Source organism: Entelurus aequoreus, linkage group LG11, assembly GCF_033978785.1.
Source record: "Entelurus aequoreus isolate RoL-2023_Sb linkage group LG11, RoL_Eaeq_v1.1, whole genome shotgun sequence".
Taxonomy (NCBI): domain Eukaryota; kingdom Metazoa; phylum Chordata; class Actinopteri; order Syngnathiformes; family Syngnathidae; genus Entelurus; species Entelurus aequoreus.
The window spans coordinates 3963492-3980689 of record NC_084741.1 but is presented as its reverse complement, the minus strand read 5'-3'; the positions used below and the strand labels follow the sequence as shown (position 1 = coordinate 3980689).

The following is a 17198-nucleotide window of genomic DNA, read 5'->3' as shown; positions in this document are numbered from 1 at the left end:
AAAAAAAAATCAATACAGATAAATTCAGTGTATAAAAATTAAGTGTAAAAAAATTCAGGGCAGAAAAATTCAGTGAATAAAAATTAAGTGGAAATAAATCCGTGCAGAAAAAAATTCACTGTTTAAAAATTAAGTGTAAAAAAAATCAGGGCAGAAAAATTAAGTTACGTTTTTTTGGATTGAATAAGATACACATGCATTATTATTGTGTGTTATTATTACATCAATGGTTAATTTGGTCTCATAAAAATAATGGCATTAATATAGTTTATCAGAAATAATTTGTAGGGTCAATACATCGTTAAGTCAAATTTGTTATCGGCCCGGGCCTGCAAACACCTCCATCAACGTTTTTTTATACATGTTCTAAGTACACGTAATATTTACGTATTTTGCTCATTTTAAGCATATGGCGACGTAATAATTTCACAGACGCCTCGCAACGTTCACTTTTCCCTCCAACACCAACACTACCAATCACGGCAGACTAAATGAGAGCCACCACTGTGTACTTTGGGACAAAAAATGAGGATCCAAAACTTTTATTTTTGAGCCTGAACATAAAGAGGATGACTTACAAGTTTTAGAAGCTGTGTGCTGAACAGATCCAGCTTTAGCAGTATTGATAAGTGCTGGACGAGATATACACACTATGAACACAATAAAACAATCACTTACTGTGCAATGTCTGCTCTCACTACGATGCTGACTGACGGAGTGTTCATTTATTCCCTTTTAGATGAAGAAATAATCATAATCTACAGAGTTAAACAAACAAATTTAACATATATATATACACTGTTCATAGCAGCATAAGCTACTTTGTATCACATGTTTACACTCGCTCAATTCAACATGTCTGAAACAGCTCAGAAGAAGCCGATCCTATTAAAATCAACGCCTTCTTCACGTCCCGGCTTTAACTGGTCTTTTGTTTCTCCACGTACCACATTGGCATGCATGCACACAACCATGAATAAGTAATAAGTCGACTGGGGAAATAAAACAACAATATTAAAAAGATATGTTTGCATGAGTAAGATGTGCTTAGGTTTCTTGACGTTTTTGGAAAAAAGGACATCTTTTATTGTTCCTATTTGGTTTTCAGATGGTGAATGTGACACATAAACCACATAGGCAGACAATGTACGCATGTTGGGAATAAACTTCAACCATCACGATTATTGTTGCCAATGCCTTTCTGTTCATGACAACACAAGTAAATGGTAAATGGGTTATACTAGTAGAGCGTTTTTCTACCTTAAAGGTACTCAAAGCACTTTGACACTATTTCCACATTCACACACTGATGGCGGGAGCTGCCGTGCAAGGCCCTAACCACCATCAGGAGCAAGGGTGGTGTATTGCTCAAGGACACAACGGACGTGACGAGGTTGGTAGAAGGTGGGGATCGGACCAGGAACCCTCAGGTTGCTGGCACGGCCACTCTCCCAACCGTGCCACGCAGTCTAGAGCAGGGGTGTCCAAACTTTTTCCACTGAGGGCCGCAAACGGAAAAATTAAAGCATATGGGGGCCATTTTGATATTTTTCATTTTCAAACCATAACAAAATATATGGATTTTTTAAATTTATTTTACCTTTAGGGGTCCCCGGGACTATAAAGGGTCTCAGTTATTAAAATGTTAAAAATAAGTCACATTTTTATTATTATTTTTTATTTAACGCTTACAGTAAATCTCTATATCAACTTTTTAAAAAAAAGGTTTTATGGCTTTTCTGTCAAAAACAACTTTGTTTTTTTATAGTACAACTGAAATATGCAGTATTTAGTAATTAGAGCCCTAAAATATCAATAATGCAGGACACCATTGATTTTAATTATTTCATATTTTTGAGTAATCACAGTGAAAAGATAAATAAAATACCACTAAATATATTTGGGATCCAAAAAAGTGCACCACTCATAAAGTGATACATTTTTTTTTTTTTTTTTTTTTTTTTAACTTTCAACACTTAAGTTACGAGATCAACTTCAGATATATCTGTCGATTTTACGTTTGAACTATTATTTTGTTTGTTTAATGCTCTTTTGTCAAAGAAAACGTTGATGTTTTTACATGGCAACTACACAATATATGCAATATTTACCACATAAAACATTGTCAAGTGAAATATTTGAAGTAATTGGAGCCTTGAAAATAATTCATTATAACATGGATTTTTTTGTCATTATTTTCTTTTTGAGCAATGGCAAAAAATAAAGACAAAAGAAAAGAAGAAAAAAACAGCCTGCATGGCAGCTTTTGTGTCAACATTGCAAATTTTTCTCGTTAGATTTCACCTCATTCCACTTTTTTTAATGTTCATTTTTATTTTTTGCAATAGCATTGCCAGAATGTGTGGCGGGCCGGTAAACAATTAGCTGCGGGCCGCAAATGGCCCCCGGGCCGCACTTTGGACACCCCTGGTCTAGAGGAATCTGAGGTTGGATACCAATCAGTTTGGGACAGATTTATAATATAATACAATTAATGAACTGACCCAAATATACATATATTTTACAGTTTGTCCTTTATAACGTGTACAAAATAATAGGTGTATAAATGACACAATATGTTACTGCATACGTCAGCAGACTAATTAGGAGTCTTTGTTTGTTTACTTACTACTAAAAGACAATTTGTCTAGTATGTTCACTATTTTATTTAAAGGCCTACTGAAATGAAATGTTCTTATTTAAACGGGGATAGCAGATCCATTCTATGTGTCATACTTGATCATTTGGCGATATTGCCATATTTTTGCTGAAAGGATTTAGTAGAGAACATCGACGATAAAGTTCGCAACTTTTGGTCGCTGATAAAAAAAAGCCTTGCCTGACGTCACAGGTTGTGGAGCTCCTCACATTTGCACATTGTTTACACCAGCAGCGAGAGCGATTCGGACCGAGAAAGCGACGATTACCCCATTAATTTGAGCCAGGATGAAAGATTCGTGGATGAGGAAAGTGAGAGTGAAGGACTACAGTGCAGTGCAGGACGTATCTTTTTTCGCTCTGACCGTAACTTAGGTACAAGCTGGCTCATTGGATTCCACACTCTCTCCTTTTTCTATTGTGGATCACGGATTTGTATTTTAAACCACCTCGGCTACTATATCCTCTTGAAAATGAGAGTCGAGAACGCGAAATGGACATTCACAGTGACTTTTATCTCCACGACAATACATCGGCGAAGCACTTTAGCTTCGGAGCTAACGTGATAGCATCGTGTTTATCTGCGGATAGAAACAGAAGAAACAAGCCCCTGACTGGAACGATAGACAGAAGATCAACAATACTACTATCACTTCTACTATCAGAAGACACCGAAACAAACCCTGGACCTGTAACCACACGGTTAATGCTGTCCAGCCTGGCGAAGCCTAGCAATGCTGTTGCTAACGACGCCATTGAAGCTAACTTAGCTACGGGACCTTGACAGAGCTATGCTAAAAACATTAGCTATCCACCTACGCCAGCCAGCCCTCATCTGCTCATCAACACCCGTAATCACCTGCGTTCCAGCGATCGACGGCGCGACGAAGGATTTCACCCGATCATCGGTGCGGTCGGCGCCTAGCGTCGGATAGCACGTCTGCTATCCATCTCAAAGTCCTCCTGGTTGTGTTGCTGCAGCCAGCCGCTAATACACCGATCCCACCTAGAACTTTCTTCTTTGCAGTCTCCATTGTTCATTAAAGAAATTGCAAAAGATTCACCAACACAGATGTCCAGAATACTGTGGAATTTTGAGATGAAAACGGACGCTGTTTGTATTGGGACACAATGGTGTCCCAATACTTCCGCACACTCCGTGACGTCACGCGCATACGTCATCATACCGAAACGTTTTCAGCCGGATATTTCCCGGGAAATTTAGAATTGCACTTTATAAGTTAACCCGGCCGTATTGGCATGTGTTGCAATGTTAAGATTTCATCATTGATGTATAAACTATCAGACTGCGTGGTCGGTAGTAGTGGCTTTCAGTAGGCCTTTAACATACTTGCCAACCCTCCCGTTTTTACCGGGAGACTCCCGGTATTCAGCGCCTCTCCCGATAACCTCCCGGCAGAAATTTTCTCCTGACAAACTCCCGGTATTCAACCGCAGCTGGAGGCCACGCCCCCTCCAGCTCAATGCGGACCTGAGTGGGGACAGCCTGTTCTCACGTCCGCTTTCCCACAATATAAACAGCGTGCTTGCCCAATCACGTTATAACTGTAGAATGATCGAGGGCGAGTTCTTGGTTTCTTATGTGGGTTTATTGTTAGGCAGTTTCATTAACGTCCTCCCAGCGCGGTGACAACACACAACAACACACGTCACGTTTAGTCTACCGTAAAGCAGTTCGTCTGCCGTAAACAGGACAATACTGCCATCTACTGGATATCCCCCAGAACACTGAAATTCAAGTATTTCTTTTATTTATATGTATAATAAAAAAAAAAAAATAATAAAAAAAAAAAAAAAAATATATATATATATATATATATATATATATATATATATATATATGTATATATATATATAGCTAGAATTCACTGAAAGTCAAGTATTTCATACATATATATATATACATATATATATATGTATATATATATTTGTATATATATATATATATATATATATGGAATACTTGAGTTGGTGAATTCTAGCTTAAATATATTCCCCTCTTAACCACGCCCCCAACCACGCCCCCGCCCCACCCCCGACAACGCCCCACCTCCCGATATCGGAGGTCTCAAGGTTGGCAAGTATGCCTTTAAGGACTAAATTACAATAATAAACATATGTTTCATGTACCCTAACATTTTTTGTTAAAACAAAGCCAATAATGCCAATTTTTTGTGGTCCCCTTTATTTAGAAATGTATCGAAAATACATTCTGGTACCGGTACCGGGACCAAAATACTGTAGTTTGTAGTTTGGTGTGACTTTTGAGGGATCTTTTCGTACGAGGCATTTAAACTAAAGGTTACGCATCTTTGCTAAAAATGTGCCAGTGGTGGTAGACCGCATCAAAGTGAAAATGTTGTCTTCTTTAGAGCCTTATTAGAAAAATGTCAAGTGCTTTTTGCCTAAAGCAATCCTAAAATCAACTCGAAAGAGAACCACCACTGTTTTTATGTTGATTTTGTCATGTGGGCGTCAATGTACCTTTGACCTCGCTTTTAAGAGGCCTGCGAACAAACAACAAGGGAGTGTCACATGACGACTGTTGAGTGCAATAATGCAGTGTTTTTCAACCACAGGAGATGATCTAATTTCACCTATTTGGGGTAAAAATATGTTTTGCAAAGCAGTAATTATAGTCTGCAAATGATGTGTTGTTGTTGAGTGTCGGTGCTGTCTAGAGCTCGGCAGAGTAACCGTGTAATACTCTTCCATATCAGTAGGTGGCAGCCGGTAGCTAATTGCTTTGTAGATGTTGGAAACAGCGGGAGGCAGGGTGCAGGTAAAAAGGTGTCTAATGCTTAAACCAAAAATAATCAAAAGGTGAGTGCCCCTAAGAAAAGGCATTGAAGCTTAGGGAAGGCTATGCAGAACGAAACTAAAACTGAACTGGCTACAAAGTAAACAAAAACAGAATGCTGGACGACAGCAAAGACTTACTGTGGAGCAAAGACGGCGTCCACAAAGTACATCGGAACATGACATGACGATCAACAATGTCCCCACAAAGAAGGATAGCAACAACTGAAATCTTCTTGATTGCTAAAACAAAGTAGATGCGGGAAATATCGCTCAAAGGAAGACATGAAACTGCTACAGGAAAATACCAACAAAAAGAGAAAAAGCCACCAAAATAGGAGCGCAAGACAAGAAGTAAAACACTACACACAGGAAAACAGCAAAAAAGTCCAAATAAGTCAGGGTGTGATGTGACAGGTGGTGACAGTACACCTACTTTGAGACAAGAGCTATAGTGATGCATGCTTGGTTATGCTTTAAAGTCATATCCAAACGACTTTTTACTGTCAATATCGGCTGCTGAGTTTAATTTTTTTAATGATTTCTGTCAGAATAATTGTATCTAAGTTATCACAAAACTTTGTGTTGCCGTGAGTTCCCGGCGAGCAGACAACTTTGATCTTACCAAACAAAAGGCTCGTAAAACTCCACTGTTTAGGATGGGAAGCAACATTAGGGTGTTCTGCTTCTTTGATGTATTGTAAACCACAGAAAGGTTTTGTCTTGACCCGAGAACTACAAAGCGGAGAGGAAGCAGGACCAGACTCCCCTCCAGGCGACCTTTTCTTTGAACTGTTTTGTAACAAAGGCGATGGCTGTTTACGACCCCCCTTCCCTTAGAAACAGCTGTTGCCATGTAATCAGGGAAAGTCCAAATAAAAGAGGAGGCGTACAATCTTTCGTCAGAGCGTGGTGACACTGTTCAAAGGTACAGGTGTACGCGTTTCTCCTCATTGAGGCAAATTTAATTCTGTCTCTGTTTAATTCCTTGCTTCTTGTATTGTTTAATAGATGTCATCAGTGTTTGAGCCTGACAATTTCTGCTGGTGGTGTGCCTCCGGATTTTTTCAATGAAAAAAAATGTGCCTTGGCTCAAAAATGGTTGAAAAACACTGCAATAATGTGCCGCTGCCGTTACAGATACGTGGATAACCATCCTTTCCAGACAAAAAGCGACTGTCACAACATCAGCCATCTCTATTGCAACCTGACTGCGGAGACGCCTTCGGTCCCTCATGTTCAGTACCAAGCTCAGGTCAGCGCCAACGGGCGTCTTCACGGCTGCACCACCCGGCTGAATCCCATCGCACACAGTAAGAAGCGACACGCATCTGTACGACCTTTTCTTTGAACTGTTTTATAACAAAGGCGATGGCTGTTTACGACCCCCCTCCCTTAGAAACAGCTGTTGCCATGTAATCAGGGAAAGGAGGCGTAAAATCTTTCGTCAGAACGCAGCTCATCATTTGTCGTTTTTGTTTGCAGCCATTTTGGGTAAACCCGTCCTGTCTCCGTGCACAAGCGCGTCGTCCTTGAACATCGGCGCCACACTTCCGCTCGGACCCAACGAAACCTCCGTCGAAGACATCATTAAGGGCAGTAAAAATGGGCCCGTCAGACCAGTGATTGAGTACACCTTAAACCTCACGTCCCCAGCATGGGCCGCACAGGTGAACGGACATTTACTTTTTGTTGTTTAGTTTATAAGTGTGTTTCTTCGTGTCTTACCAGGTGATTCACAGCAAATCCGGCAACTTTGTCATCAACTTATATAGCAAATCCCGCACTGAGAAGTACTGCGGCTACGTGGTCTACAAGCCGTCCTGTGAGTTGGGTCGCCCGGAGAGTGAGATGGCCGACTTCTGTGAAATGCTAGCATGTGAGCGCAGAACATTCCCTTTACACTTGTAATTGAAAACATGGTTATTTACAAACAAGAACCGTATTTTCCGGACCATAGGGCGCACCGGATTATAAGGCGCACTGCCGATGAGCGGGTCTATTCAGGTCTATTTTCATACAAAAAGGCGCATTAAAGGAGTCATAGTTGTCATTGAATACATGGTTATTTACAAACAGGTACCGTATTTTCCGGACCATAGGGCGCACCGGATTATAAGGCGCACTGCCGATGAGCGGGTCTATTCAGGTCTACTTTCATACAAAAAGGCGCATTAAAGGAGTCAATGTTGTCATTGAATACATGGTTATTTACAAGCAAGTACCGTATTTTCCGGACCATAGGGCGCACCGGAAATTTAAGGCGCACTGCCGATGAGCGGGTCTATTCAGGTCTACTTTCATACAAAAAGGCGCATTGAAGGAGTCATAGTTGTCATTGAATACATGGTTATTTACAAGCAAGTACCGTATTTTCCGGACCATAGGGCGCACCGGATTATAAGGCGCACTGCCGATGAGCGGGTCTATTCAGGTCTACTTTCATACAAAAAGGCGCATTAAAGGAGTCAATGTTGTCATTGAATACATGGTTATTTACAAGCAAGTACCGTATTTTCCGGACCATAGGGCGCACCGGAAATTTAAGGCGCACTGCCGATGAGCGGGTCTATTCAGGTCTACTTTCATACAAAAAGGCGCATTGAAGGAGTCATAGTTGTCATTGAATACATGGTTATTTACAAGCAAGTACCGTATTTTCCGGACCATAGGGCGCACCGGATTATAAGGCGCACTGCCGATGAGCGGGTCTATTCAGGTCTACTTTCATACAAAAAGGCGCATTAAAGGAGTCATAGTTGTCATTAAATACATGGTTATTTACAAACAAGTACCGTATTTTCCGTACCATAGGGCGCACCGGATTATTTGGCGCACTGCCGATGAGCGGGTCTATTCAGGTCTACTTTCATGCAAAAAGGCGCATTAAAGGAGTCATAGTTGTCATTGAATACATGATTATTTACAAACAAGTACCGTATTTTCCGGACCATAGGGCGCACCGGATTATAAGGCGCACTGCCGATGAGCGGGTCTATTCAGGTCTATTTTCATACAAAAGGAGCATTAAAGGAGTCATAGTTGTCATTGAATACATGGTTATTTACAAACAGGTACCGTATTTTCCGGACCATAGGGCGCACCGGATTATAAGGCGCACTGCCGATGAGCGGGTCTATTCAGGTCTACTTTCATACAAAAAGGCGCATTAAAGGAGTCAAAGTTGTCATTGAATACATGGTTATTTACAAGCAAGTACCGTATTTTCCGGACCATAGGGCGCACCGGATTATTAGGCGCACTGCCGATGAGCGGGTCTATTCAGGTCTATTTTCATACAAAAAGGCGCATTAAAGGAGTCAAAGTTGTCATTGAATACATGGTTATTTACAAGCAAGTACCGTATTTTCCGGACCATAGGGCGCACCGGATTATAAGAAGCACTGCCGATGAGCGGGTCTATTCAGGTCTACTTTCATGCAAAAAGGCGCATTAAAGGAGTCATAGTTGTCATTGAATACATGGTTATTTCCAAGCAAGTACCGTATTTTCCGGACCATAGGGCGCACCGGATTGTAAGGCGCACTGCCGATGAGCGGGTCTATTCAGGTCTATTTTCATACAAAAGGCGCATTAATGGAGTCATAGTTGTCATTGAATACATGGTTAATTACAAACAAGTACCGTATATTCCGGACCATAGGGCGCACCGGATTATAAGGCGCACTGCCGATGAGCGGGTCTATTCAGGTCTACTTTCATACAAAAAGGCGCATTAAAGGAGTCAAAGTTGTCATTGAATACATGATTATTTACAAGCAAGTACCGTATTTTCCGGACCATAGGGCGCACCGGATTATTAGGCGCACTGCTGATGAGCGGGTCTATTCAGGTCTATTTTCATACAAAAAGGCGCATCAAAGGAGTCAAAGTTGTCATTGAATACATGGTTATTTACAAACAAATACCGTATTTTCCGGACCATAGGGCGCACCGGATTATAAGAAGCACTGCCGATGAGCGGGTCTATTCAGGTCTATTTTAATACAAAAGGCGCATTAAAGGAGTCAAAGTTGTCATTGAATACATGGTTATTTACAAACAAATACCGTATTTTCCGGACCATAGGGCGCACCGGATTATTAGGCGCACTGCCGATGAGCGGGTCTATTCAGGTCTATTTTCATACAAAAAGGCGCATTAAAGGAGTCAAAGTTGTCATTGAAAACATGGTTATTTACAAGCAAGTACCGTATTTTCCGGACCATAGGGCGCACCAGATTATGAGGCACACTGCCGATGAGCGGGTTTATTCAGGTCTATTTTCATACAAAAGGCGCATTAAAGGAGTCTGTGGAAGTCTCCGAGTGTGGTGGGTTCTTCTGATGCCGACAGATCTTCTTGGAGCAAGTATTTTATTTGTCATACACAAGAATGGTTTGCTTTCCAGCCATTTATATTCAAGACTTTTCTGTCCGGCGTGTCTCTGCTCTTGGCCCCAACTCCAACTCCAACTACGTGTCTCGGTCCGGCTGCTGCTAATAAAGGCAACAGGTGATTAGATAACCAGCCCCAGCTGGGCAATCTACTCACCTGTCGCTGTCTTCGAGGCCGGTCCGTACACACCCCGCTCCGCGGCAGGCCCGTAGACCACGCCCCCCTCCACAGAGTCATATTATTATGATTTTTTCTTTGGTCAAAATGTTGCATGGATGATGTTTTACACATCATCTTCAAGTCGCTTTCTGACGGTCGCTTCAGGATGCGCCGTTTTGTCATTGGCTGACCCAGAAGAATAAATCAAACAGAAAGATAATCTCCTGGACCTGAAACGTTGTGCTGCTAACTCTAAGAATAACAATAGGTGATGACTACAGCGAGAAGTGTGCACATGCCAATACAGAAGCTCCATTGCAAATCCCTACAGGAGGTTGATGAGCAGTGCTGGGCAGAGATAAACTACAACTACACTGCAAAAAGTCAGTGTTCAAAAACAAGAAAAAAAATACAAAAATGAGGGGTATTTTATTTGAACTAAGCAAAATTATCTGCCAATAAAACAAGAAAATTTGGATTGTCAAGACTTTCCGAAACAAGTCAAATTAGCTAACTTCAATGAACCCAAAAATACCTTAAAATAAGTAAATTCTCACTAATAACAAGTGCACTTTTCTTGGTAGAAAAAAAAAGAGACCTTTTTTGCTCAATTTGTTGAAAAATATTCTCAAATGAAGTAAATGCTAGTGCCATTATCTTGACATAATGATATGCGCTCGGCATTACATTTCTTGAAACCAGCCAACTTATACTTAGAGATGTCCGATAATATCCGACTGTCGATATTATCGGCCGATAAATGCTTTAAAATGTAATATCAGAAATTATCGGTATCGGTTTCAAAGAGTAAAATTTATGACTTTTTAAAACGCCGCTGTGTACACGGACGTAGGGAGAAGTACAGAGCGCCAATAAACCTTAAAGGCACTGCCAGTCACATAATTTATGCAGCTTTTCACACACACAAGTGAATGCAAGCATACTTGGTCAACAGCCATACAGGTCACAGTGAGGGTGACCGTATAAACAACTTTAACACTGTTACAAATATGCGCAACACTGTGAACCCACACCAAACAAGAATGATTCCGGGAGAACATCCGCACCGTAACACAACATAAACACAACAGAACAAATACCCAGAACCCCTTGCAGCACTAACTCTTCCGGGACGCTACAATATACACCCCCGCTAGCCCCTACCCCCCCCCCCCATCCCCCCCCCCCCCACCCCCCTCAACCTCCTCATGCTCTCTCAAGAAGAGCATGTCCCAAATTCCAAGCTGCTGTTTTGAGGCATGTTAAAAAAAATAATGCACTTTGTGACTTCAATAATAAGTATGGCAGTGCCATGTTGGCATTTTTTTCCATAACTTGAGTTGATTTATTTTGGAAAACTTTGTTACATTGTTTAATGCATCCAGCGGGGCATCACAACAAAATTAGGCATAATAATGTGTTAATTCCACCACTGTATATATCGGTATCGGTAATTAAGAGTTGAACAATATTGGAATATCGGATATCGGAAAAAAAGTCATTATCGGACATCTCTACTTATACTAAAAACTAGAGATGTCCGATAATATCGGTCTGCCGATATTATCGGCCGATAAATGCGTTAAAATGTAATATCGGAAATTATCTGTATCGTTTTTTTTTATTATCAGTATCGTTTTTTTTTTGTTTTTTGTTTTTTTTTATTAAATCCACATAAAAAACACAAGATACACTTACAATTAGTGCACCAACCCAAAAAACCTCCCTCCCCCATTTACACTCATTCACACTCATTCACACAAAAGAGTTGTTTCTTTCTGTTATTAATATTCTGGTTCCTACATTATATATCAATATATATCAATACAGTCTGCAAGGGATACAGTCCGTAAGCACACATGATTGTGCGTGCTGCTGGTCCACTAATAGTACTAACCTTTAACAGTTAATTTTACAAATTTTCATGAATTACTAGTTTCTATGTAACTGTTTTTATATTGTTTTACTTTCTTTTTTATTCAAGAAAATGTTTTTAATTTATTTATCTTATTTTATTTTATTAATTTAAAAAAAAAAAGGACCTTATCTTCACCATACCTGGTTGTCCAAATTAGGCATAATAATGTGTTAATTCCACAACTGTATATGTCAGTATCGGTATCGGTTGATATCGGTATCGGTAATTAAAGAGTTGGACAATATCGGAATATCGACAAAAAGCCATTATCGGACATCCCTACTAAAAACTATTTTATTGTTCTTAATGGAAAGGCAACAAGGCAAGCGCTTGTTACTCTCGGGGTCTCCTAGCCGCTCAGGCAAATCATATGGTCTAAAAATGCATTTTTCCATGGATAACATGACATCATCGCGCCAAGTGCGTGCTCTTTTAGACAATTAGTGCGCATATATACAGCCCGGCTCCCGGCCAAAAATGTTTTAACTGTAATTTTGAGGAATTTATCTGTATGTGCATGAACTATTTCTGTTCAAAATAGTTAGAAATGTTAAATGTTTAAATATTAACTGTCAGTTTACTGTACTGTGTCAACAGTATGAGTATGTGTTTTCATCATTTAGGACCAAAACAAGTAAAACACTCTAACATAAAATCTGCTTAGTGAGAAGAAGTATCTTATCAGACAGAAAATAAGCAAATATCACCCTTATTTGAGATATTTAATCTTACTTAGATTTCAGTTTTTGCAGTGTAAGCACTTCTGGATAGTCACGCAGGAATGTGCAGCACGCACACAACGGTGGCACGGATGCAACAAGGACCGTAACAAGTGCGTAACAACTTTCTACCTGCATGCTAACGGACACTTTTCTCTCCCTCAGATGACCCGGGCCACATTCTGCTGTGGCTCCTCCCCACTGGCGCTCTGCTGGCGGCCGTTGTCACCACGTCAGTCGGGGCTCTGTGCTTCTACGTGAGGGCTGTCAACAAAGGAAAGTTGCCACGCTCACTGGTGAGCAAGTTCTTCCTCCCCCTGTCAAAAGTAACAATGGGGAAAAAGCTGCAGGACTGGAAAATCGAGCCGCGTAGCGCAGGATTTACACGCAGTTACTGATAATGAAAGGACACTATATTGCCAGTTTTGACTCACATATGAACTTGAAGTGCCATCCCATTCCTAACCCGTAGGGTTCAATATGACGTCGGTCCACCTTTTGCAGCATCTCCTCATCCGTGGCTCACTAGTGCGACCACAACGCCCGAAATGTGTCCCGTGAAAAACAGCCCGACCGTAACCGTCAAATAACTAAAGTTCCTTGGGTGAATAATGTAAACTCACTACACCGGTATGTTTTAGTGCTTTCATGGCGAGTTTACTGACAGATATAAGTAAGAACTTTACACTACTTTATATTAGAAATGGCAACAGTGGAGGATGAATGTCACATAACAAGAAGATAGAGAAGCTTATCGACAACAATGGCGCACATTTTGGGGTTTATGCAGATCCCAAATACACATCAGCAGGTACCAGAAGGTATGAAAAGTTTATTTTGCATAACATTGCGAAACAAAAAGCCAGGTAATATGTCTTACCTTTTCCAAACACCATAATAATACTCCTATGTTGAAGCACAGTACAATCCATCAAGCGGTGTGGCTTCATAGCTTACCAAAGTCATACTAAAACATTTTGATAGATTTTTGAGCGTAATGTTCTATATCAGGGGTCACCAACCTTTTTGAAAGCAAGAGCTACTTCTTGGGTAGTGATTAATGCGAAGGGCTACCAGTTTGATACACACTTAAATAAATTGCCAGAAATAGCCAATTTGCTCAATTTACCTTTAACTCTATGTTATTATTAATAATTAATGATATTTACACTTAATTGAACTGTTTAAAAGAGGAGAAAACACGAAAAAAATGGCAATTAAATTTTGAAACATAGTTTATCTTCAATTTCGACTCTTTAAAATTCAAAATTCAACCGAAAAAAAGAAGAGAAAAACTAGCTAATTCGAATCTTTTTGAAAAAATAAAAAAAATAATTTATGGAACATCATTAGTCATTTTTCCTGATTAAGATTAATTTGAGAATTTTTTTGACGTGTTTTAAATAGGTTCAATCCAATCTGCACTTTGTTAGAATATATAACAAATTGGACCAAGCTATATTTCTAACAAAGACAAATCATTATTTCTTCTAGATTTTCCAGAACAAAAATTTGAAAAGAAATTCAAAATACTTTGAAGTAAGATTTAAATTTGATTCTACAGATTTTCTAGATCTGCCAGAATAATTTTTTTGAATTTTAATCATAATAAGTTTGAAGAAATATTTCACAAATATTCTTCGTCGAAAAAACAGAAGCTAAAATGAATAATTAAATTAAAATGTATTTATTATTCTTTACAATAAAAAAAATAAATTTACTCAAACATTGATTTAAATTGTCAGGAAAAAAGAGGAAGGAATTTAAAAGGTAAAAAGGTATATGTGTTTAAAAATCCTAAAATCTTTTTTAAGGTTGTATTTTTCTCTAAAATTGTCTGTCTGAAAGTTATAAGAAGCAAAGTAAAACAAATAATGAATTTATTTAAACAAGTGAAGACCAAGTCTTTAAAATATTTTCTTGGATTTTCAAATTCTATTTGAGTTTTGTCTCTCTTAGAATTAAAAATGTCGGGCAAAGCGAGACCAGCTTGCTAGTAAATAAATAAAATGTAAAATATAGAGGCAGCTCACTGGTAAGTGCTGCTATTTGAGCTATTTTTAGAACAGGCAAGCGGGCTACTCATCTGGTCCTTACGGGCTACCTGGTGCCCGCGGGCACCGCGTTGGTGACCCCTGTTCTATATTTTCAATGGAACATATAACATTTTTGTGTCGTTTACTTGAGTCATATTGCAGTCCACACGTATCTCTTATGTGTGACTGCCATCTACTGGTCACACTTATCATCACACCATGTACCAAATAAAATAGCTTCGGGGTCGGTAAGCACAACCAAAATTATTCCGTACATTAGGCGCACTGTCGAGTTTTGAGAAAATAAAAGGGTTTTAAGTGCGCCTTATAGTCCAAAAAATACGGTATGTTGCGTTGTTTGATTGAACAACGCAACATGAAACCCGCCGCGTTCCTTTACTGAGCCCACACTCTTTGCTGTGGGCGGAAAGGTTTGTTAAAAATTAATACAAATAAAAAACCTGCCTTTTTGTACTTTGAAATACACAATATAAGCAGATTTGTCTGGAATAAGTGTCCGAACAAGGTCAAACTGGGTGGCGTGGCTCGGATGGTAGAGCGGCCGTCCAGAAAACTTGAGGGTTATTGGTACTAATCCAGTTGCCGTCATCCTAGCCACTGTCACTGTGCCCTCGGGCAAGACACTTCACCCACCTTGCCTCCGGCGCAGACCACGCTGGTGTATAAATGTTCGTGAATGTCCGGTGGTGGTCGGACAAGGCAGTTGGCGGAAACTGGCAGCTACGTATCCCCAGGGCAGCTGTGGCTACAAATATAGCTTACTTGCAGCACTCAGTGAATGTGCACTGAATGAAAGATGGCTTCTCAGTTTCAAACGCTTTGATTCACTAGGAAAAAAACAGTTTGAACTGTTGAGACTAAGGTTGTACGGTATACCGGTACTAGTATAGTATCGCGGTACTAATGAATCAAAAAAGGTACTATACTCTGTTTGAAAAGTACCGCTTTCCAATTTAGCGTCACGTCATGACGGGTTTTCGAGCAGAGGAGCATGTTCGGCAGCGCACACGCACAGAATACTTACAAGCAGACACAGTTTGTAGACAAAAAAGGGAGAATGGACGCATTTTAGTCTAAAAAGTAAAGATAAAGGTGAAGTTATTACACTGACACACCCTCAGGAAGAGGTGCTTTAAGACATGGCTAGCTAGCTAGCGGCTAACATCCATCCGCACTGGTTTTATCTACTTCTAAATCACTAATCCTCGCCTCCATGGCGACGAATAAAGTAAGTTTCTTCCAATTATCATTATCACTGCAGGACGAGGAATAGCTAAACATGCTTCACTACACACCGTAGGAGGATACAATAGCTCACCGCCGTCACAATGTAAACAAATGCCATGGGTGGATCTACACCTGACATCCACTGTAATGATACTAAGTCCAAGAGCGTATCTAGTCGATACTACTATGATTACATCAATATTTTTTTAAATTTATATTATGTTCATAAAGTCAGTAAATATGTACTTGGTATCGGATCCATACCTAAATTTGTGTCAAAGTATCAAAGAAGAGAAGAATAAGTGATTATTACATTTTAACAGAAGTTTAGATAGAACATGTTAAAACAGAAAATAAGCAGATATTAACAGTAAATGAACAAGTAGATCAATAATCCATTTTTACAGTTTGTCCTTAATAATGTGTACAAAATAATAGGTGTATAAATGACACAATATGTTACTGCATACGTCAGCAGACTAATTAGGAGTCTTTGTTTGTTTACTTACTACTAAAAGACAAGTTGTCTAGTATGTTCACTATTTTATTGAAGGACTAAATTGCAATAATAAACATATGTTTCATGTACACTAAGATTTTTTGTTCAAATAAAGCCAATAATGCAATTTTGGTACCGGTACTAAAATATTAGTATCGGGACAACCCTAGTTCTCAGTTTCACACGCTTTGATTCACTGGAAAAAAAGCACAATATAAATCCAGTCCATTGTTCTCATTATTAGTATTATTTTGCACGATGCATACAAATGGCGTTACTTCATCATGGTGTCATAAAGCAGGTCTCATTGATGCACACTTGCCAACCTTGAGACGTCAGAATTAGGGATATTTAACAATTTAATCTTAAAATACGGGACGTCTCCGTATTATAAGGGACGGGTGGCAACCCTATACACTCACCTTTTGATTGATTGATTGAAACTTTTATTAGTAGATTGCACAGTACAGTACATATTCCGTACAATTGACCACTAAATGGTAACACCCCAATAAGTTTTTCAACTTGTTTAAGTCGGGGTCCACGTTAATCAATTCACTATTTGAGTAGCCTTTCTTCTGCCATTTGCGTACTGGCGAGCGATCTCTGAATCCGGGAACATATCCTTCACGGATTTGTTGAAAACATCCGCAAATGAGAATGGGATGTTGCTTGTAGCTATCAGCATAGCCACATCCCAGAACAAGCTAGTCAGATTACTTCTAGACCTCCACCCCAGATCC

At 39.6% G+C, this 17198-nt stretch overlaps 1 protein-coding gene across 3 annotated transcripts in view; it reads left to right on the top strand.

The window, feature by feature from the left end:
* Positions 1 to 17198, top strand: part of ifnlr1 (interferon lambda receptor 1) — a 31264-nt gene that overhangs the window by 10586 nt on the left and 3480 nt on the right. For all 3 annotated transcript variants that reach the window (XM_062062299.1, XM_062062302.1, XM_062062300.1), the window contains exons 3-6: positions 6619 to 6791; positions 6964 to 7148; positions 7210 to 7357; positions 12838 to 12968. In XM_062062299.1, coding sequence (XP_061918283.1) covers positions 6619 to 6791; positions 6964 to 7148; positions 7210 to 7357; positions 12838 to 12968 — 637 coding nt within the window. The remainder of the gene's footprint in view (positions 1 to 6618; positions 6792 to 6963; positions 7149 to 7209; positions 7358 to 12837; positions 12969 to 17198) is intronic.